The 23613-nt window shown below is 36.2% G+C and overlaps 1 protein-coding gene across 2 annotated transcripts; it reads left to right on the top strand.

Moving 5' to 3' along the window:
* Positions 1-344: 344 nt before the first annotated feature.
* Positions 345-23356, top strand: faap100 (FA core complex associated protein 100). Of its 2 annotated transcripts, none has more exons than XM_028818985.2 (10): positions 345-430; positions 3989-4190; positions 5031-5149; positions 5992-6881; positions 7492-7648; positions 11005-11780; positions 19883-20019; positions 22192-22308; positions 22607-22693; positions 23006-23356. In XM_028818985.2, the coding sequence occupies exons 2-10, from the start codon at positions 4026-4028 to the stop codon at positions 23132-23134; spliced, it is 2577 nt and encodes an 858-aa protein (XP_028674818.2). In that variant the 5' UTR covers positions 345-430; positions 3989-4025; the 3' UTR covers positions 23135-23356. The 2 variants fall into 2 exon arrangements, with proteins under 2 accessions (XP_028674818.2, XP_028674819.2); XM_028818986.2 differs by lacking the exon at positions 345-430 and adding an exon at positions 2293-2327.
* The last annotated feature ends 257 nt before the right edge of the window (positions 23357-23613 follow it).

Raw genomic sequence — 23613 nt, 5'->3', positions numbered from 1 at the left:
AGTATTATAGTGTGGATAAACATTTTCCTACTGAGATGTTAGTTTTAGTGGCTATAAATTATCAGAGAATGAAATGCACTCAGTATATTGTATAGCGTGATAAGTCTAACAGCAGACAAAATGCACACATTTACCATTCACCCGCAGTGTTTTGACCCCGAGTGAATTTCATGCATAAAGAGCCTGCAAATACGTATATGACAGTGGAGAAAACGGTGTTGGAGAAATTGGCTGGTTCGCAGAGTGAACTGTCAATCAATAGTTTGATACGCCTTTAAAGGGGAAGTGTAAATTGATGATTGGTGCACCAAGTATGCAGCGCCCCCTTCGTCGTAACGCTAATACGCGATTGGTCATGCTGACTCTGCGCGGCAACTACGAGTGGAAGACGTGTGCTTCCTTCCTTTTAGAAAAGGGAAGTCAGGAAAAGGTGAGTGTGAAACGTCATAATTTTTTTTTTTTTTTTGCGTGTGTTCTGTTGCTATTTTCATTTGAGAAGACAGCGTTGTGATGTTATGTTTAGAGTGTAAATGAGAGTTGTTTCTAGTGTAGGTCGCGTAAAATGCATAATCCTCACGGAGGCATATAAAGGAAAACGATGCAAACTAAATTTGGTTTGGTTTAAGGTGGAAGTGGTAAAGATAACATCAAATGCTGTATTGCTGTCCTATCGAAAAGCCAAGCGAAATGACACCTTTTATTGGCTAACTAAAAAGATTACAATATGCAAGCTTAGTTAGCCAATAAAAGGCGTCATTTTGCTTGGCTTTTCTCTACATTCATAATGGCTAACACGGTACAACACCCTAGTACTACGTGCTATCGAACAAACGGAGGGTACGAGTTTTCCCAATTGTAAATTTCACATCTGCGACCTACGAAGTGCTGGCTCCTATTAAGACATTTCGTAGAAAAGACAGCTACTTGAACTTGCCGCCTTGTGTCATATTGTTTGCCCCTTCTTTCTTTCAAGAAGATAAACAAAAAATAATGTAAAAAGGATAACTACCTAAGTTAAAGATGACTTTTTTGTGTTGGGAAGGCATGCGACGCATTGTTAAAGTGTTTAGTTTGCATTTTATTTTCACAGAAAAATACAGCCTTATCTTTAATTGTTTTTGGTGAGGACCAAATGTCGAATTAAAGTGACCTAAACTTTCAGCTCCGGTTCAGAGGCACTAAAGAGGAGCTTCTTTACACAGTCCATCCACATTGTGAATGAGGACAGTATCTAGAGCAGTGGTTCCCAACCTTTTTTTGGTCATGCCCCACCTAGGCCTCTCTAAAATCATGAGGTCCCCCACTGTAACGTACCTTATTCTTATTATAACCTATTCAAAAAGTGAACTCCTACTTACGTGGAGGAAGCCCATAATGTCCTTAGTGTGGTCTACACAAGCCTCCAAAGAACATGGAAACAAAAGAGGGAAAGGATAGTTGAAGTACTGACAAAGAAATCACTAAGAAATTGTTAAAAAAAACAAAAAAACATTTAATATGAAGTAATATGAAAATACAGTTTTGAAAACATAAGAGATGTGATATTCATAAATATAAAATAACTTTAATGACAGCTTTCCATCCATCCATCCATCCATTTTCCAACCCGCTGAATCCGAATACAGGGTCACGGGGGTCTGCTGGAGCCAATCCCAGCCAACACAGGGCACAAGGCAGGAAACAATCCTGGGCAGGGTGTCAACCCACCGCAGATTTAATGACAGCTTTTTCTGTAATATTTTGATCACTTTATATTTTTGTTATATTGCAAAATTTTATAATCATTGTTACAATTCATATTATTTTAATGGTAAAAACAATTTTTAAGTAGAAAAATCCAAGCCGGTTGTAAAATCATAAATTAAAGGGTTCTTCACTATCCCTTCTATGTTTATATAAATGTCTCTGTAAAAAATAACATTATTCTATCATTTTTAACGGTGAATTTCTGTTTTTTAATTTTATAAATTGTTTAACTTACCTAAATTCTCGAATTGCCCCCCTAAAAAATCAAATTGCGCCCCATGTTGGGAATCACTGATCTAGAGCTACACGAAGTTACTTTGCTTATGTTAAGTGTTTTAAGTTATGTGTTTATTTTTTAGATTGCATACTGTTGCAGTCATTTAAGATCATGATTTTCATTGAAACATATAAAGTTATGTATATGTTTATTGTTCTTTTTATATTCTACGTAATGCTCAGTCATAGAGTTTAGCAACTAAGCATTTCATTAAATATTGAGCTGTGTATGTATGGCATGTATATGTGACACAATTTGATTTCACTTCCTGACTGGTAATTCATGTGAACATTGACTTAAGAAGGTGAGACGTTCCAGGCAGTAACTGCAAAAATTCATCTTCTCATACACTAAATGGCCAAAAGTATGTGGACACCCATCCGAATTGGGGTGAAATATTAGAAAATAAGCACAACTTTTGAATGTAGAAAGCATGTGGGGAAGCAACAGATGCAGTCATACAAAGTGTAGCAATATTACTGATCTCATTGTTTTGGAGACAGCAGAAAAGTAAGGCAATTTAGGACCACAAGCAAACACTGTGTGGATGGAGGTGCTGACTCGGTGATGGTAATGGTGAGATGTCCATGAATGAAATCTGGGACCTTGCTCTCATTTCGTTTTCGAAGTTGATACCTCAAAAGTTGATAGAAAATGCTTATGCAAGTTGTGAGAGAGGAGAGACTGGACAATTAAAGAAGAAATCATGCAAAATCGGAAACTAAACAATCTGATAGCTTTGTGGAGGTTTTCTGAGGGAAATGGTGATTAATTTATTTATTTATTGTTTTTTTAACAAGATTTTTGTTTTCTGTAACATGTGTGATGTGGTACAAGTGTACCAATTGTAGAACATAACAGAAAAAAGCCCAGAATACCGACTCTTTATTTTCAATGTCTGTTGTTTATTGTGTCAACAAGTAGGAAAGGTAATGAGGGATTGTTATTTAAACTGGAATAAATAGCCTTCCCTCAAAATAAGCATGTATATTTCTTAATACAGTATGTTAAATTTATCAGCCAATTGTATTATTATAGTAGGCAAACATGATGTATTGCTTATTTGTATATCATATGTAACATATAAGGGATTTGCAATAGTATTTCAGTTAAGGTCATTTTGTTTATGGTCAACAAATATACCAAGGGCTTTTGTTTTTTTTTTTCTTATGAGAAAATCACAGAAACATGTTAATATAAACAATTTTTGTTAACATTTATAAATTTTGCAGTACTGAAGCAAAATTTTTTTGTGAATTTCCCCTTGGGATTAATAAAGTATCTATCTATCTATCTATCTATCTATCTATCTATCTATCTATCTATCTATCTATCTATCTATCTATCTATCTATCTATCTATCTATCTATCTATCTAAAGCAACAGCAAAATAAAAATAGTAAGGCAAATTAGCATTTCCTGACAACACATTAAAATGATTTGTTGGCTTTTAAGTTGAGAATTATTTAACTTGTATGGTTTATTTTATCAGTTCAGACATGCTGAATTATTAAGTAAAGCAATACACAACAAATAAAACAAGTCCTCTTGATTCATTCTAACTAAAACAACTCTCCTATTTAGGCTGACCTATTTGCACTGTACAGGCCACTTCACTTTCAAACTCAGTCAGTTTCAGGGTCCTGTAGAAATTTACAGACATTGTACATACACACCTCTTTGTATTTAGATTATTTTATGCAGTAGTCTCCTTTAATAAATGCATCATTTTTTTATTTGTAATTAAGTATACTGAATGAATCCTAGGCAACATGTATACCAAAACAATGGTAGTTGTCATATGCTTTTGGATTCTGGTGACATTAGTGTTACCATTACACAAAAGTGGCATACACTTACAAAGGTACAGAAATCCATGACAATGCCAACCCAAACTCCTCAGATAATGATAAAGTATTGTACTGTTTACTCTGTGCTTAATATATTTATTTATTTATTTTTTAGTATCCTGAATTATGATTGTTCACCACCCTGATATACAATGGCAAACAGAAGATGTATTGTGGATTACCTGGCAAAGTTTCATTGTCCTTTGTATGAGGACGTTTTTGCTTCAGTTCATGTCATACAGAATGAATCATTTATCTACCTGTGTAATGGTACAGAGTTTGTGGCTGTATACAGTAAATGCGAGAAGCAAATAGTGGTGAGGTTTTTTACATTACAATTATGCTTTGATTTATATGTACTATATATGATGTACTAGTTGAACAGGAGATAAAAGTTGTGTAGAAAAGCAAACTAACAAGTAAAGATTAAATAGCCATGCATTTATTCAGAACTTTTATTTTGTAAGTCTGGTGAAGTCCTGTAATACATTGACCTTTTTATGTATTAATTATTTTTGAAAAAAAGCAGGCATTTGATTGCGATTTAAAGTGTTGAATAGTTAACATTTCAGAGATAGTAACTGATTTGAGTTGTTTTACAAACTCTTAATAATAAAGTACCCAAGTAGCAGTAGTGTAATAAAATAAATCCATCTTGTTTACTAAATTTATGCAGTCAGTTATACATTAACAGGGAGACAGAGGCCAGAAGTAAACCTTTGCAGGAAGCCAGTCCATCATACCACTTATGCAAACACCATAATCCCTCCTAACGGGCTGATTTAGAGTTGCAAATCAATTTAACATGCATGTGTTTAGAACATGGGAGATAAGTGGAGTACCCAGAGAAATCCTTAGATGAAATAGGTGATGCAGTGGTTATAACAGTAACCAAAATATATACATAATACTTGTATTACTATATAAAATTTTATTTTGACTTTCACATTTTGCTTAATGTTGTTCAATTGTATATTTAAGAAATAAAACATGCATATCTCTATTGTCTAATTATTTTAAATTTATCATTTTTTTTTAAATAGCACAGGCATCAACTGTATTTATTTTGTTTTACTAATTTGTACTAACCTTCATCACCTAAATGTTTGCACTTTTTAATTTTTGTGCTTGTAAAGACTAGGCATATTCCCTTGTAGGTAGTTTACCAGTTCCCTGGAAAAGCTTGCCTGCTGGAAGAAGATTCAAAACAACATTGTCTGTTTGTTCTTTGTGAACATTACGGTTTGTTTTCAGTAATTCTTCATCTTAAAGATCGGTAAGTAGTCCAGTATATTCGGTGATTAAATTTAATTTTTCAGTACTACCATACTAATAAGAGAGGCCAGAAATGCTTTGGATATTTTGAATCAGTTCCATAAATAAACACAGGCTCTATAGTTATGGTCAGCAAACTTTTGTGTTTGTTACCCAGATAAATCCATGGGGATTTAAGAGCAAACGAAGTTTTATGCTGTGGGGAAAACGCAACACCCAAATACATCCATCCCTTTGTTTTCTGCACCAACTTATCTAGTAAGGAGCAGCATTTTGCTAGTCCATTGCAGAGCAGCATAACACGCCCACAGTTAGTTAAACATAGTCTAGTTTAGATTTACTGTTTAACTACACCTACCATGTCTTTAGGATGTGGAAGGAAAACTTCACTACATGATAAAAACCCTAGGTAGACACAAAGAGAATATGCAGTCTTCACTCAGGGAGCGCCCTAATAGCTGTTTGAACAAAGGACTGTAGAGCTATTCTGCAGCAGCACAACCACACCCAGCTAAGACAAATTACAAAAAAAGTAATGTATTGAATTGACTCTGTATGGTATTTCTTAAGCTACAGTAGAGATCTGTAGGTTTGCTAAATTAGAACATAGTTAGAATAAGTAAATAAATAAATCCAACTGGAAAACTTAATGTATCCTAGTGGTTGGTAAGTCATTTTATAACAATAGACAGGAGTTTAAAAATGACAGAAGTAGTCATTGGATGGCAGTAGTGAACTGATGTCCTAAGTTTATAGTCAAATAGTTTGACTGAAACTGGTGACTTATAAAGGAGAGGGGTCTGAATATAATATTCTCTTTCTCTTTTTTGTCTTTTTGTCTAGCTTTCCTTCAGAAAGTCAACAACGTGGAGCATCAGTTGATACTTGTAGAGTTTCATTGGATGCTTGCATAATTAAAGATCCCACTATTCAGTCATTCATTCTGGTTCAGAACTTGATTATTACAGTTGGTCAAAAATGCAGAGTGAGGACTCTTAGTGTCTTTGGAAATCCACAGTTAGGTCAGGTGTCTTATGAAAAGATCGAAGAGCTAGATATTCCCATATTAGAGAATGTGATCATAAGCTCCGATGATAAACAAGCTAGAATGCCTCCATACCTCTGTTGTGTTTTCCCACATGGACAAAAGCGAATGCCATCCAGAGGTATCCGAAATTTCTCATTGGAGCCACAATTGTTTACCCTTCTCTTTGGAGTAGATGCCACCATGCTAGATTCCCCTGTTATTCTGTGTGGCTTTCTGGATGGACAGGTGTACTACCTTTCCCTTAGGCAGTCTATGCCATGCACAGATGATCTTAGAAGTGGAAATTCAGTGTTCAGAATGTTGTACCACCTAGGCCAGCCAGTCAGATTTATTGGAGCCATGCTTCCCAATGACAAAGGAAACAGCACACTTTTGTTAGTAGGGCATTATGGCAAAGTCATTCAGATAAAAACTGAATATCATTGTGAAGGCAGCCTTCCTAACTTTATTGAGCGAAATATTCTAGGCCCTATTGTAAGTGTGCATAGCAGTGCCACTCACATTTATTACAGTACACCATCAGACCTCATGACTCTGCCACTGTCTAATACATCTGAAGAGAGCACCAGTTCTGTGTCAGATACCCCAGCTACTGAAAACAATTTGGTGCCTTTCTTCCAGTCTCCGCACAGCTTGAATGTGTGTAAGATAATAGCTGTGTCCTGCCCTACAGAAATGCAGACAGGTAGGTTATAGGTGAAAATAATAACTAAATGGAGGAAAAGTTTCTTCCATGTACTGCTTTTTGATTCTCTTTATTTGTTTGTTTTTTTTTTTTTAATTAAGTGTATATTTATGAACTGTAAAACAAAACGAGCCAGTTGTTCAAAAGCCTAGCTTCTTTTGCCCCTGATTTAGATAACAGCTTGCAATAGGATGCATTCTGTAATGTGGCAGTGAGTAATGTTGATAAAAACGACTATTATATCGCAAAACAACTGTTTATAAAACTCCAGTGGTATGCCAACAGGCCTCTGAATAGAAAGTGTAAAATCAACAAACTCTGCCTTGCCCTTGCTCAAGAGTGCCTGGCCAGCAGTGGGTAACTGGCCGTTAGGTTGAGAACATTTACATTCATGAAAAAGACATTTAATTTGCCTTACTTTACATATCCATAACTTAATATGATCACATTAGGTGTGTCAGTAGTGTTGCAGTCAGAATACTATACAGATGTTTACAGTGAAAATGTAAGCCTTGTGTCTAAAGGTTTTCTTTGTTACTTCTTTTGTTATGAAATAATGTTTAAAAACATAAAAAGGATAACCTTAGTCTTCCTTTATATTTTTGTCTAGGAGAGGTTGAACTGGTTGCCTTTTCACTGGCAGGAAAGCTGATGAAGGTCAAAATTTCCAGGGGACCAAGTAAAACAAATTCTTCTAGACTTACCACAGCACAGACTGGACAGCGAATAAAAGACCTCCTTTCTGGGATAGGCAATGTGTCAGACAGGTGGGCAATTTCTAAATTTTTTTTTTTTTTTATTCATTATTCTTTTAAGAATCCATGTTATCCTCCTGTTTTCAAAAAAGTGGTACTGTTGAGTAAAGAATATGTCAAAGTTTGATCTAAAACATTATTTGAAACCTGCTCTCTGGAAGAGTATTCCATTAATCATGTAATTGAAGCATCATCACCATCAAATACTGTATTTTAAATGGTTTGGAAAAAGAAACTGAGGTGGCAGAATTTCCAAAATATAACTAAAAATTAAAAATTGTTTATACTTGAAGTGTTGTCATTATCATTTTCACAGCACTTATCATCATGTGGGTTGTAATAGCAACAAGTTTAGTCAGTCTTCTCCATCTTCAGCAATTTTTTCAAACACAATTTGTTATTCCCAGACATTCCAAGGGTAGCTAAGAGATGTAATCTTTATATTACAATCTCATTCTTTTGGTCAATGTCCTATAGCTTATGACTACCGATGAGGATTGGGATATAGACTGACCGGTAGCTTCATCTGTAGACTTATTCCTGCTTTACCATCATGGTACAAGGTCCACAAGACTGTTACAGTTGCACAGATTTGTTGGTTATTTTCATAATTGAATCTCACTCCTGAACAAGGCATTTAACTTTCACTTGCTACCACTGCCCATCACCTTAAGTAAAGCGAACACACCATTCTTAATGGGCCATGAGCTCAAGAATAGTACTGATTCTCACCTTTGCTGCTTCACACTGAGCAGTGAATGGTTCCAGTACCCAATGGAGATCATATTCAGGTAAGACTAGGAGGGTGTCATCATTTGCAAATACAGTGGACCCTTGACTTACGAACTCAATTCGTTTGCGAGGGCTGGTTGTAACTCAAGTTGGTTGTGAGTCAAGACTATTTTTCCTATAAGAAATAATGGAAATGCCCTTAATGTGTTCCAAACCGCCCACAGCAACACTTAACTTTTTTTAATAGAAAAGGGTTGTATAATGTGCATAATTTACCAAAAACACCAATACTTTTTCTAATGTACTAACCAAAAAGTTATAAAGTTCCTAGCCTACCAGAAACAACAATTTCATACTGTACTCACCATTTAAGTTGACATCTTTGGCTTGCAGGAAGGAAGGAGGAGGAGAATGAAATGGAAGGTGGTTATTGTTTGGAAGGTGTTTCCTTATACAAATCTTTTTTTTGTAAAATTGTCGAGATGGTGGATTTCGACATGCTGTACATATTAGCGAGATCGGTCACACGAACGCCACTCTCATATTTCCATACAGTTTCCTTCTTCATTTCGATCGTGATCGCTTTCTTTACCTTAGTTACCTTTGCTTCCTTCCTTAGCAATTATCGAAATAAATTATATAAATCACTGCACTGGCTGAAATTACGTCCACAAACACATGTATCTGGGCTCCGACTGACGCTTACAAAGGCTGTCAGCTGTTTATTTACAATCGAACAAGCGGATACACGTGACCGCATTCGGGTCGTAACGCAAGATGTTGGTCGTAATTCAAAACAAAAATTTTGGTCGTATAGCAAGTTGTACGCATGTCAGGCCGGTCGTATATCAAGGGTCGACTGTAGTAGAAAGACAGGTCTCAGATTCCCAAACTAAATAATGAGCAGCACCTTGATATCCAGTCCATAAAAATAATGACCAAGAAAGGTGACAAGATGCATACTTGGTAGAGTCCAGTGCCCACACTGAATGAAACTGAACTAATGCTAACTATGCGCAAACAAATCTTGCTGTGAAAATACAGAGACCATATGGCATGCAGTAACCCTGGAACATTTGTAGTTTTGTGGCACCTCCTACAAGATATTACAGGGTACATAGTTATAAGTCATTTTCTTTCTGAAATCCACAAACTACTTGTAGAGAGAATTACCAGATTTCCATGAGACCTCAAATAATCTGTGCAAAACCAAAGTGATGGTCCACTTTTACATGATCAGAACAGAGTCCGCATTGTTTTTGCTGGATCAGAGGTTCATATATTGGAAGGAGACTTTGTTCTAGTAGATAGATAGATAGATAGATAGATAGATAGATAGATACTTTATTAATCCCAATGGGAAATTCACATTCTTCAGCAGCAGGAAGACTTAGTAGTGTGATCTCTTAAAAATTGAAACACTCCCTTTTTTTTAAATGGAGACCTCAACTTCTGAAGCCCCATTCCCAAATTCCAAACATCACCAAAGAGGTAAGTTAATCAAAACACCTTTGTATCCTGTGCTTTTCAGTTGGAGTTCATCCACCTGAAATGCTGGTGGACGAGAAATGTCTACAAAGTAGTCTTACTGGCTTTTAATTACTACATTACCCTCATCCACAGAGATGGACCCAACTCTAACCAGTGCTTCTGGGACTCCATGGGGGGAATAGCCACTACGTTTAGGAGTTCGTTAAAGTACTCCTTTCATCTCTTGACAATATACCCAGTTGTGATAGAGGTTTCCCTACCCATTCTGAGAATAGTATCAGTGACATTGAATAATATGCTAGAAATTGTAATTTAATCCATAAGTAATTTTCCATAGCTTCACCAAACTCTGCTAACACATGGGCTTACACTTCGTTCACTTCAGCCATTATTGTAGCTGCTTTCTGGCAGAATTGCATAGAACGTCTAACAACTAACCTTAGTGTTGGTGTTGGGTTGCCAGCATGATGTTTTGGTAACGGCTGCTTGCAGCAATTTCTAGTAGTGAGGTTTTGAACATGGTCCATTTGGATTCTGTGTTCCTAAACTATGTATAGGTCCTAAAAATATTTCAGGAGGTGACATTTGACCTCTGTTGCTGAGATATCCAATCCCACTATATGTTCCTAGCAAACATTCATTACCTGTTAGGTCTTCCTGCATAGCAACAGCCATTTTTCATTAGTAAGGTCTAATATGTGTGTATTCATCCCACTCTTTTTTGTGCTCCAACTTGTATTGCACCTGTTTTTCATCTTTCTCATGGTGAGCCTAGTTAGTGGCTTCTTCAGACTATATCTGAACTGGCCATGTCATCACGTGGTTGTTAACAAACTCCACTCTTGGAAGCAGGTTCCAGTATTCCTGTTCTAGACAAATGTCTCTTTGATTTATTTAAGACCAATATGACTGTTTTGAATGGTTTGTTCTTTGGGCAACCCTGTCCAGAGAAGATAGTTATTAAGTGCAATATTCCCATTCCATTATTGCAGCTTTGGTAAAATATGCAATAATTTAGATGGGTCGATGTTTTGTTGGCCATCTTGCAGAACAGAAAAGAAATTGACTTGCAGTGAAATAATGTCCTAAATTTAAAAAATATACCAGAATGTCATAAATTTATATATATATTTTTTTATTATCAGGGCTTCATTATTGAAAAGTAAAATCCAGTCCAAAAATGACTCTCTGAAAAGGTTAAACTGGGTCTTTAATATTTGCTGCCTGTTGCAGTCCTGTCAAGAGAGAAAAGAAGAAAATTGCAAAGAGACAGTCCGCTGCCATTTTATTTCAAAATGGGACCATTTGCTTCTACGGGATTCTTTAAATTTGACCTGCGCTCTGGAAAACTCAAGCAGCTACATACTGGAGAAGGGCTGGATGCTTTGTGTTGAAGTTAAATCACAATCATACTCTATGAGCTCAGATAGTAAACATTTTTCTCGTTTATATACATTCCCTATTGCTAAACTGTTGCCAGCTCAGACCATGGAAGTGTCTGTCCCTCTGAGTTCTCTGAATGACTTGTTTCTTTATGCACTGGTCCATTGTACTCTTATTTACAACTTTCAAGGAATCTTAGGATACCAGGAAAATGGCAGACAGCAAGACCAGAATTCATTTGTAACATCAATGACTTTTAAGAACTGTATCTGCCTGCCACTAAAAACACAAACAGTGGACATGTTGGATTATCTTCGGTTAGCTAATCTAGCAACTTTACCAAGAGAACTTGTGATTAAACCAGTAACTGATTTGGTTGATGTTTTCCTGAATACATCCAGCCACATAATTCACCACTGCAGTGAACAAATTCCATTGAAGCACGAAACTCAGTTTAGCCTTGAAGATGGAAATTTTGTGGCATCTATCAAAGTATCAACTGAACTGCTGAAATATGGGCTAACGTCAACAACGTCAGGTGAGCAGATGTGCAGTTGGTTCCTAAAGCATAATTGTAACAAATGATCCTGAGCTTAACTTTTCAAAGTCTTCATACTACTATCTATTTTAATGTATTCCTATCTCTTTAATGTACCTAATATTTATTCACTTGTCATTAGTATAGTGTAGTACAGTTTAGTGCAATATTTTTATTTATTTATTTATTTTTTAATACTTGGCTTGTTTTTGTGTAGCACTGGTGCGCTGGGGAACGTTATTTCGTGACACACTGTATAGTGTAACACTGTACATAGGTGGTATGACAAAAAGCCACTTGACTTTATGTACCTTGTGTATATAGTACTATGATTTTGTGCTGAAACATTTGCTAACTTTATTAGCTGAATCATCATAACACATATGTGAATAGTTCCTCGAAAGAACTTCTTAACTGATATTAATTCAACAGTCAAGGGCTTTTTGTTAGTCAAAATTTAAAGATAAGCTATTCTGTTAATGGCAGCCCGAACTTAGTGTTGTTAATATATCTTAAATGGGTACTTAATACTTAAGTTAAAGAATGCATAATGCAGCTTTAACTTAAACTTCTAATCTTATATAATCTTGCTTCGCTCGCCAACCCCCCCGGCCTGCAATATGTGCCAGCCACTCACATTATGAAGATGGGGGCCGAACACACCCCAAGGAGACGCGGTCGCTCCTCCGAAACCCCATCTTAAACAGTGATAAAATGGGAAACAAGTAGGTGTTTTTTTTTGTTTAACCTCCTCTTTGCTCGATCAGCTGCTGGCTTACTGCTGCCGTGCCGCATGATCTGCATCTTGCACGGCTCTTCGAACTTTTAAAAGCCTGTACAGCAGCTTTTCTACTCTTTTTATTTTATTTCCACCCTGGGCATGGTTAAATCTTTTGGCATAAAGTTTCGTCTCCTGGGACGTGAGTTCTTCATATTTTTTAGTTTATAATTTAAAAATGGAATAAGAATCTGAAAATCTAACAACATCAAATTAAAGTTTGATTAAATTCTGAAAACAATGAGACCAAACATATATATGTAGGTGTTGATATGATATTAAAAGGCGATATCCCTCCCATAGTGATACGGCGGTACAAATCACATAAGAGAAAAAGATATACCTTAGCTTTCTTTACTGACGATTTACGCAGCATTACAGAACGGTAAGCTTATGACAAACTTTATCAAGGTGGGATCTTGATCTATGCAGTCTGCCATCTTTCGTCCGCTGCGCAGGAAGGATTTTCGGGACGAATGACAATATCAGTCATTCGACCGTCAGTTTCAAAGTGTTTTGGCAGCAGTCCAAGCCTTATATACTGGTTTCTCCATGTGCAGGCTCTCTCTCTGGTCTCCAAACAAGGACAGGAAAGTACTCAACCCCACCTCCAAAAATACAGGAATAGCACAATGCCTACTTGCAGTTGTCTCATTCTCCAAACTGCTAGACTAGAGGTTTCTAAATGCAACCTAGCCCCTGTGTGCCATACTTGGCTTGCATGTGTGAATGAATCCATAAAACAACTCACACAGAGACAGTGACATTAAACTTAATATTATAACAGTAGGTTTTAAAATAAGCCAGATTTAAAGTGTGACAAAAAAATGACATATAAAGTCACATAAAACTCGTTGCACTTTTAGGCTTAGGATTTTATATTTAGAGAGTAGATAGATTGGCATTTAGGAGAAAGATACATTTGGGTACTAAATTGGAATTTCTGTATTCAATTCCATTATTTAGATATTATTAGATACAATAATATATGTTTTTATTAGTATATACAGTATTTATGTTTGTGTAGGTATAATATTTATTAGGGTTGCAAATATTTATTTCATAATTAACACTTGACCTCCCTTGTTTGATTTGTATCAGTTAATATTAACAGAGATATTGTTTAATGACACACAAAAATTACAGAAAAAATTCTCAGAACCTGTTTTATTTATGCAGAAAAGAATTTATTCCTACATCTAAGGAAAATGTCACAAACAGGCTCTAAGTATTTTTGCACTACTTGTTGTGTGTTTTTTTTTTTTTTTCCTTTTTGTAGTAGGAACACATCTACAAGTTCAGGGGTTAGTTGTATTCGTAGCTTATTAACTCTTGGGCTGGCCGCCAAGAACAACTGTTTTGTTTGCACTGATATTTTTTGTTGTCCTCGGATGCCCTTGCCAGGGTTAAGATTCTGTTAAATCCATCACTGACTGCAGCTTGCAGTGTACAAGTGAAACATGCTGCCAGATGGTGGGCCATGGAGGTTGGTGAATTAGTGGCCATAATGTTTTTGTGCTTCGTCATGAACACCTGCAATCACTTTTGCTTGAGTCCCTGTGTCAACACAATAGCATTTGAGCTTATCAGGAAGATTTTCACCTGTATGTCTGGCTTCAGAGTTTTGTCCCTTTACTACCTTTGATGTTATTTGTCATTCTTCATTTTAACTTGCTTGAAAAATTCTGTGAACCCTTTGGAATTACCTGGATTTCTGCCTTAATAATTCATAAAAATGTTACCCGATCCTTGGTCCAAGTCGCAATAACTGACAAACACAATCTGCTTAAACTACGGTAATCACATACAAACAATTATACTTCTTCATTAGGGTAGAGATTTGCATACAAATGCTTTTTTGTTTTACTTTTTTCATTATTTACACATGAGACTCGAGCTTATAAATATATGTATTATTCAGGGAACCCATGCCCACTAACAAATGGCTCTTTTTCATGTGCTTGGACATAAAACCAAACCATTCAACCTTGATTTTGGGACAAACAAAAAAAAACACCAAAACAATAGATAAAGAAATTGCGTTTAGCTTGCCTTTGAGTCCTGGCTTAACTTGTAAAACTCAAAATAGGTGAAAAAGGCACATAAAGCAGCAAATCATTAGCACAAAAGTCTAGGTTTGCTGTAAAGATCAGGATTTCTTGTATCTGCATACTGAATTTTGCAAGCTATTTGGGTAATTTCGAAAAATTGTCCGAGAGCTGAACAGGTATGATAACAAAGGTGGTGAGAGGTGGGCAGCTGTCTAGCCAAAGACCAGGGTGTTGTGGCTGTGTTTATATTTTTATTTATATACAGTGTATCCGGAAAGTATTCACAGCGCATCACTTTTTCCACATTTTGTTATGTTATAGCCTTATTCCAAAATGGATTAAATTCATTTTTTTTCCTCAGAATTCTACACACAACACCCTATAATGACAACGTGAAAAAAGTTTACTTGAGATTTTTGCAAATTTATTTAAAATAAAAAAATTGAGAAAGCACATGTACATAAGTATTCACAGCCTTTGCCAAGAAGTTCGAAATTGAGCTCAGGTGCATCCTGTTTCCCCTGATCATCCTTGAGATGTTTCTGCAGCTTCATTGGAGTCCACCTGTGGTAAATTCAGTTGACTGGACATGATTTGGAAAGGCACACACCTGTCTATATAAGGTCCCACAGTTGACAGTTCATGTCAGAGCACAAACCAAGCATGAAGTCAAAGGAATTGTCTGTAGACCTCCGAGACAGGATTGTCTCGAGGCACAAATCTGGGGAAGGTTACAGAAAAATTTCTGCTGCTTTGAAGGTCCCAATGAGCACAGTGGCCTCCATCATCCATAAGTGGAAGAAGTTCGAAGCCACCAGGACTCTTCCTAGATCTGGCCGGCCATCTAAACTGAGCGATCGGGGGAGAAGGGCCTTAGTCAGGGAGGTGACCAAGAACCCGATGGTCACTCTGTCAGAGCTCCAGAGGTCCTCTGTGGAGAGAGCAGAACCTTGCAGAAGGACAACCATCTCTGCAGCAATCCATCAATCGGGCCTGTATGGTAGAGTGGCCAGATGGAAGCCACTCCTTAGTAAAAGGCACATGGCAGCCCACCTGGAGTTTGCCAAAAGGCACCTGAAGGACTCTCAGACCATGAGAAAAAAAATTCTCTGGTCTGATGAGACAAAGATTGAACTCTTTGGTGTGAATGCCAGGCGTCACGTTTGGAGGAAACCTGGCACCATCCCTACAGTGAAGCATGGTGGTGGCAGCATCATGCTGTGAGGATGTTTTTCAGCAGCAGGGACTGGGAGACTAGTCAGGATAAAGGGAAAGATGACTGCAGCAATGTACAGAGACATCCTGCTCCAGAGCGCTCTTGACCTCAGACTGGGGCGACGGTTCATCTTTCAGCAGGACAACGACCCTAAGCACACAGCCAAGATATCAAAGGAGTGGCTTCAGGACAACTCTGTGAATGTCCTTGAGTGGCCCAGCCAGAGCCCAGACTTGAATCTGATTGAACACCTCTGGAGAGATCTTAAAATGGCTGTGCACCGACGCTTCCCATCCAACCTGATGGAGCTTGAGAGGAGCTGCAAAGAGGAATGGGCGAAACTGGCCAAGGATAGGTGTGCCAAGCTTGTGGCCTCATATTCAAAAAGACTTGAGGCTGTGATTGCTGCCAAAGGTGCATCGACAAAGTATTGAGCAAAGGCTGTGAATACTTATGTACATGGGATTTCTCAGTTTTTTTATTTTTAATAAATTTGCAAAAACCTCAAGTAAACTTTTTTCACATTGTCATTATGGGGTGTTGTGTGTAGAATTCTGAGGAAAAAAATGAATTTAATCCATTTTGGAATAAAGCTGTAACATAAGAAAATGTGGAAAAAGTGATGTGCTGTGAATACTTTCTGGATGGACTGTATATGTGTGTGTGTGTGTATATATATATATATATATATATATATATATATATATATATATATATATATATATATATATATAATATATAATAACTTGCTTTTTATATAACACTCTTCACTGAGTGCAATATATGTTTGTCTAATTCTTAAAAATATTATTCCAATTTAATCTGATCACATTTCAGACTAAATGTTCACATTTCACACACAAAATGTTCAAATTTCTGGGTTAAATCATCTCTTAGAGTATTACTCCTTTTTTCTCATTGAAATCTTTTACCAAGGACTGTTATATAAAAGTGCAGTGTAGTTGTCCTTATCTCCCTTTTGCTTTCCTATTTTCCTCATCTCATGATTATAGTGTCTTCTGACATCAGGTGTTTTGTAATGTAAAAAAAAAGTACAACTTAAAAGTCAGTTAAACAATTTAAAGCATAAAGCACAGTAGTTTATTATTAAATTGATTATTTTCACCATTTGTTACAGTCTGTAGTCGGGGACACTGTTATTGGAATAGCAGAGTCTCAACAGGGGATCTTCCCAGCCAAGTAGTTCATCAGTAAAAATCTATGAAAGATCTGTAGGTTTACACAGTTTGAAGTTTATATGTTTTAAAAGTGGAAAAAGTATTTACTTGTTTTGTAGTATAACAGCTTTTTTTTATGGGATCAACTGGCTATACACTGCGTGTAGATGTGGTTTTGAATAGCTGCTTCATAAGCAAATTCAGTGGTGCGATCTTAGAAGTTTAAGTATATATTACAATTGTTTTTTTTTCTGAATATTTTACACTGTTTTTTGTCTGCAAGTATATGAACCCAAATTCCATTTCTGGATGATGCATCAGGTCCTGTTCTCTAGTTCATATTGATATCTTCTGAAAATGTCATTGTAGTTATGTGGATTGAGTATTCATACGTTGGTTTACAGTGTGAGCGTGTACTCTGTAATGAACTGGCATCTTCTCCAGCAGTGCTTCCTGACTTTTATACCTGAAATTGCTGGGATTGGCAATGGCTTCCCAGAATCCATCCATCCATCTTCCAACCCGCTGAATCAGAACACAGGGTCACGGGGGTCTGCTGGAGCCAATCCAAGCCAACACAGGGCGCAAGGCAGGAACCAATCCCGGGCAGGGCGCCAACCCACCGCAGGACACACACACACCAAGCACACACACACTAGGGTCAATTTAGAATCGCCAATCCACCTAACCTGCGTGTCTTTAGACTGTGGGAGGAAACCGGAGCACCCTGAGGAAACCCATGCAGACACGGGGAGAACATGCAAACTCCGCGCAGGGAGGACCTGGGAAGCGAACCCGGGTCTCCTAACTGCGAGGCAGCAGCGCTACCACTGTGCTGCCCGTCCCAGAATCCAATACTGGAAAAAGTAGGTTCAGAAAAAGAATTGATTGAAATAGACCACACTTTCAACGTTTTAGTGCTGTCTTAAAATGTTAAACGACTGATAAAAATATTGAGTGTGCATTTGCTTTACTACCTGTGTGTTACTGTATAAGAATATATCACTTGAAAATGTGCTTTTTTTATATTGTGGCACAACCATTGAATGTGTGCATTACATTTTATTGAAGATCACTTAAGAGCTTACATGCGCACCTGCAAGCAAAAAAAATAAAATAAGCACAAACCATAAACCTCATTTTAGGTGCCCTGGACCTTTTTCATACATAATATGGTTTTGATCAACCCTTCCATGGGTAATTGTGCAAAGTGTCTATACTAGTAATAGTGCAGAGATTTTTCACAGATCTTTTAACAAAAGTTTTAATAAAGATAGATTTTAGAAGCCCATCCGAGTACTAAACTGCCAAAATTACTAATCTGATTGTAAATCTACTAGCCTCCAGCTAGAGCACTGCCTCAGTTTTCAGCCATTTTTATATACATACAGAACATACATATGTACACCCGCGAAGAGTAATCAGAATGTTCTGAACCCAATAGGGGTATTTTGCAGTGTTCATTTTGTAAAGGGTCCAAAGATTACTTACTGTATACTAAAGTTTGTGATATATAAATTTCTTGGATTTGCAGTTTGTAGTATGTGCTTTTATTGCGGAACCAATTCCAAGTTGATGATGGAATCTGTAAAATCAAGTAGTAATGTTATCACTGAACTTGTAACATTAGACAACTCTTCACACTTAGGAGATGCATAATTCTATCATGGCAGGAGGTCTCTTTTACCCAAGGCCTAACTGACTTTTAATATCAACGACAGAAGAACATTTTGACACTGTAGAGTAAATCTTAATGAAGAGTTGGAAGAGTAACAATGTGTGAGACCGCTAACACTATAAGGAGTAGTAATGGGTCTGGTGAATCCATTCTTCATTAATAATTTAAGTATGAGCAATGTTTGTCTGTGCACGAGTGTCCAGAATGTTTACCCCTGAAATAAAGCATCAGTACATATAATCTCAAATGAAGACTTGGAGAAATATAAGAAGTGTTTCAAAACTGGGGATGAAACTTGAGTCTAAACAACAACTGAAATAATGGAAGCATAGTGATTCTTCAGCACCGAAGTAAACTAAAGATTTCCAGCACTGTGCCAATATTGCCATGTATGCTGTTTATCGTCATTATTAATTAAATGGCTTAAAACCCCCCACATTACCTGATCAGCAGTACACTGATTTTTCTTTGCTGTTTCCGGCAATCGATCAGGAAAAGGCACTGAAGATAGCTTTTGAGCATCATTGTTCTGCTTCACAATGGGGCCTCCACTCGCACTGAATAGGTTGAAAGAGCTGCTCTGCAAAACTGTGGATCTGAAGAGATGTCTCGTGCTCTCTGTTCTCCATGACTGCCCTGTTTAGCTAACGCCTGTCTCACAATCTGAGGAGACACCTCTATGAGGTGCACTGTGCCAATGATGACGGCATCAAATTAGTTACACAAGAGTGTCTGTACAAGAAAAATAAACTGTTCTGTTTTTGTTTTTTTTTTTTTTGTTTTTTTTCTTTTGAGCAGCGTAGAAAAGCTCTGTGAATGTTATAACAAGTGTTAATGATCTTTGAGAACTGTGTTGAAAAGTAAAACTTGTTTGGTTTTACTGTTATTACTCCGAATAGGCCAAGGTCAAAACATTTTGATCACTTCTTGTTTCTGTGTATGTATATATACTTATTTACTGTATAGAGATAGGTACTTAGATTTCAGCTGATATCATATATACTTAATATGTAATAAATTTGATATTGTAAACAATATATCATTCTACTCTTTTTCAAAGACATGTTTGCTATAGTTGGGAATAGCATTGGTAAAAACATCTTTCAATACGTGAAATCAGAATTATAAGCAATTTAAACTAAGTGTAGTTTTAGTGTTAATGTCTAATTTTTTTAAATTACTGAAACCATGGTACTCTTAGGGGTCACCTTAGCAGCATCTACTGTGGCTTGGCTGCTGTCGTCCAACTCTGAGGCAGACCTGTTGAGTTTACCATCTGACCCAGTCATTACTGCTACTACACCAACGGGCAAATCAATAAAGATTCACGCTAAAGAGGTATGTGCAGCACATTCTTATAACAAGCATATGTTTGTCTGTGTCACTGTAAAGACCATCTAGCCTTGTGTGTCTTAGTCTGAAGTCTCTCATTTGACATTATTTTTAAAACATTTGCTGTGAATCTAAAGCATTTCATCCTCCTTTCTAATTCATGTCTTACAACAGTGGTTCTAAAAGCTGTATTCTACAACTAAGCTGCAATATACTTACACTAAAACTTGTATTCTAGTTTGCTCTGCCTTTCTGTTTTGACAACACATGTCCAGCCAGTTGGCAACAAGGCGTAGATAGAAATCTATTTTTCTTAACAACAACAACAACATTTATTTATATAGCACATTTTCATACAAATGATGTACTGTAGCTCAAAGTGCTTTACAGGATAAAGAAAGAGTAAAAGACAAAAATATATTAAATAATAATGTATGGTCGAGTTCAGTGAAGCCTAAGCATTAACCAAATAAAGCAGTTAAATGTCCAGCTTATCACAAAGCAATCTCACGGCTTTAGAGCTTGCCTGGTTAAAGATTTGATTTAATGATGAGGGATTTTCAGCACTTACAAGATTCCTGGTTACCTAATCCTCAACAGAATGAGTTTAAGGTATCAGGTACAGGTGTTCATGTAATTTGATTAGATTGTTCAGATTTTCAGAATATAACCATTTAATGGTTTCCCAAGCACACTGGTATTTCAGTAAAATATCTTGTCGTTAAGTGGCTTGAAAGATCAAAGAAGTCTGTTTGCTCAGTTGAAAATGATAGATCAGTTGCACTACAGTTCTCTTCTTCTTCTTCTTCTTCAGTAAATAGACGTATGAGGTATGTTCACTTCAAGTTCAGACAACCTTTTGTATATACATACAGTATATACCCTTGATATTTTTTAATTTTAATAATTTCTAGACTTTGAGTTTTGTTTTTGATTTATTTTTCCACAATGACAGATGACACTGAGGCTCTTGTTCCTCTGATCTAGTGTTTTACTAGTATCACAGAATGGATGAGTAGTAATTTCTTTAAACTTAATAAGGTGAAAATAAAAATTTTAATCATTGGCAGCAAAAAGAAAGGCTTTACAAATATGGCCAGAAGTAAAGAATCCAGCTGTCATTTTTGATTCAGAGCTTACTTTCAAAACACACATCTGACATATTACTAATATTGCATTCTTTCACTTAAAAAAAAAATCTGACTTGCATGTTTTTTATGTCACTGTAAGATGCTGAAAGGTTAATACATGCTTTTGTCTTTAGCTGACTAAATTATCTTAATGCACTCCTATCAGGACTACCTAAAAAACAAGGCATCATCTATAACCAAAACATCTGCTATGATTTATCATATTTGTATTGTGTTCTGTCAGTGTTTTAGAACCTTATACAGACAACAACCAACTTGCAAAGCTAATCCTTTTCTAAAAAAAAAAAAACCTTTTTCATTAGGTTAATATTTGGAATGTAAACCTGTAATTATAATTAAAATAAATGGGGAAACAAAAACTTTATGTATTTCCTGACCCAAAATTGATCCATGTTTTGCTTAAATAAGGCCAAAATACACAGACACAGACACAGTTCAATAATATTAGTCATTAAAACAAACTCTGATAACGCATTGTCTTTTCATTAATTGTTTTTAATTGAGGCTGTTTATCTGAACTCAATACACTTGTTGGTTTAACACACCACACATACAGCAGTAGTCCCTTACATGTAAGCAGACCCATCTGTAATGTTATCTAAACAAGAAAGGAAAGCACTGTAATTTACATCACAAGAATTCAATAAAAACAATAGGTAATTGTACCCATAACAGGAGATGCCAAAGTTAAATAAATTGTGAAAAATAACATGGAATCACTAATATATACCTGAGACACACACATGGTAAGCTAGCTGAACTTAGTTGTAAGGATTACTTGGGGTAGTGTAGTACATTTGAAAATTATCCCAGACCTGGTCTTTGCAAATTCTGCTTTGATAAGGTTTTTAACACAGGAAAGATTTTTCATTTTCTTTGCCTATCTGAATTTTCATAAAATGGTAAAACATAATTTGGAGAATACTGCATTGTGGACTGACAATACCTGAACATGTTTCTTGAACATAAAGTCTTCTAAGTTTGGTAGAAGAATATGATGATAGTGTTTCTTGTGCTTGGGTTTCAGATTTCACTAAATGACTTGTCTGCTGACCTCCCCATCAGTGCTGTGGAAATCCAGATTGAAAGCTCATCACTCGTTGACTTCTGCAGTTTACACTGGGCAATTCTGCAACGTATACAGGTTTACAGCTATTAACACAGCTGTATTTGTATTGTATTTTAAATTAAAAAGCCCAACTTTTTATGAGTTATGATTAAACAGGAATTTTAAATTGTAACTTGATCTTGTTAAAAAGAGTAGCAGTAATAATTAAGAAAAATTAATGTTGATTAGTTTATTCTCTGAGGTCCTTTTTTAGTCACCAGCTCATTTTTAGTCAATTAGCAGTAGTGTGTGGTTTTTTTTTTAATGATAAATGCTAAACATTTATAATATCTGTTTCTTGACCTTGGAAAATATTTGTCTGTTCTTGTCTCAGTTACTTATGAACCTCAAGGATTCTGGAGGTGGAACCCAACCAGCTGTACGAATGCAATTCTTATGGGGCCTGCTGCACCAATCTGATGTGAGTTAAACTGCTGCAACAAATCACAATTTTATTTATTGCAGAATAGAGTTTGATGCACATTACAACAAAAACATACCTACAGCTAGAACACAGTTACAGACTTTGTTTAGCACATAGTAAGCAAGCAGAAACATTTGAAGTTTAGTTGTAGCATTTTACAGTGTAAGTGGAAGTGCTTTCCTGAAAGTTTGTGACTGTTTTTAATTAATCATTTATAATTAACACTTTTATTAGTCATTTATTTTCATTTTCCTGATTTATTAAAGTCATTTCTTCTGGGTTTTAAAGACAAATACTCTATTGTAATAGGTTCTTGCAAAGACAGTGCAGGAAGTTCGGGATCATCTCTGCCTTGGTTTGAAAATATCTTCAGAAGCCACAGAAAAGTTGCTGTCTACATACCAGCAGTTGAGGAGCATGGAGCTGGTTATCTTGTAGCAGCACCTAGAAACTGTGTCCCCAGTGCTTATGTGTACCCCAAAATCTATCTTGGGTAATCCTGGTGAATCCAACTGATGGATTTATTTGTGAAGAATATAGCAGGTGATCATGTAAGGCATTCGTATTTTGTATAAGAATAGTCATTAAAGCAGAAAAGCATAAACCTCTTGGCTATATCTTGTCTTTAATGTAGTTAATTGCCATAAATGTTTACAATATTGTTTTTCTCAAACATTTTCATTTAAAAGAAATCTTTGGACAGTTTTGACTAATAAATTCAGAGAATAAATGAAAAGTTAGCCATTATATGGATTTCTCATCTTGGTGGAAAAATATATTAAAGAGCTAACAAATGTTTCTTTGGACAAAACATTAGGCCACAATTTCCATCTCAATTCTTTATGTTGACTTCACATCATCTAGGGAGAACTTTTCTTTAAAACAGGTCATTCTTTGTAACCAGACACAGTGTTCTT

Source organism: Erpetoichthys calabaricus, chromosome 14 (genome assembly GCF_900747795.2).
Source record: "Erpetoichthys calabaricus chromosome 14, fErpCal1.3, whole genome shotgun sequence".
Classification (NCBI taxonomy): Eukaryota; Metazoa; Chordata; class Cladistia; order Polypteriformes; family Polypteridae; genus Erpetoichthys; species Erpetoichthys calabaricus.
The sequence above is the reverse complement of the archived record's forward strand: the minus strand, read 5'-3'. Positions and strand labels throughout refer to the sequence as shown.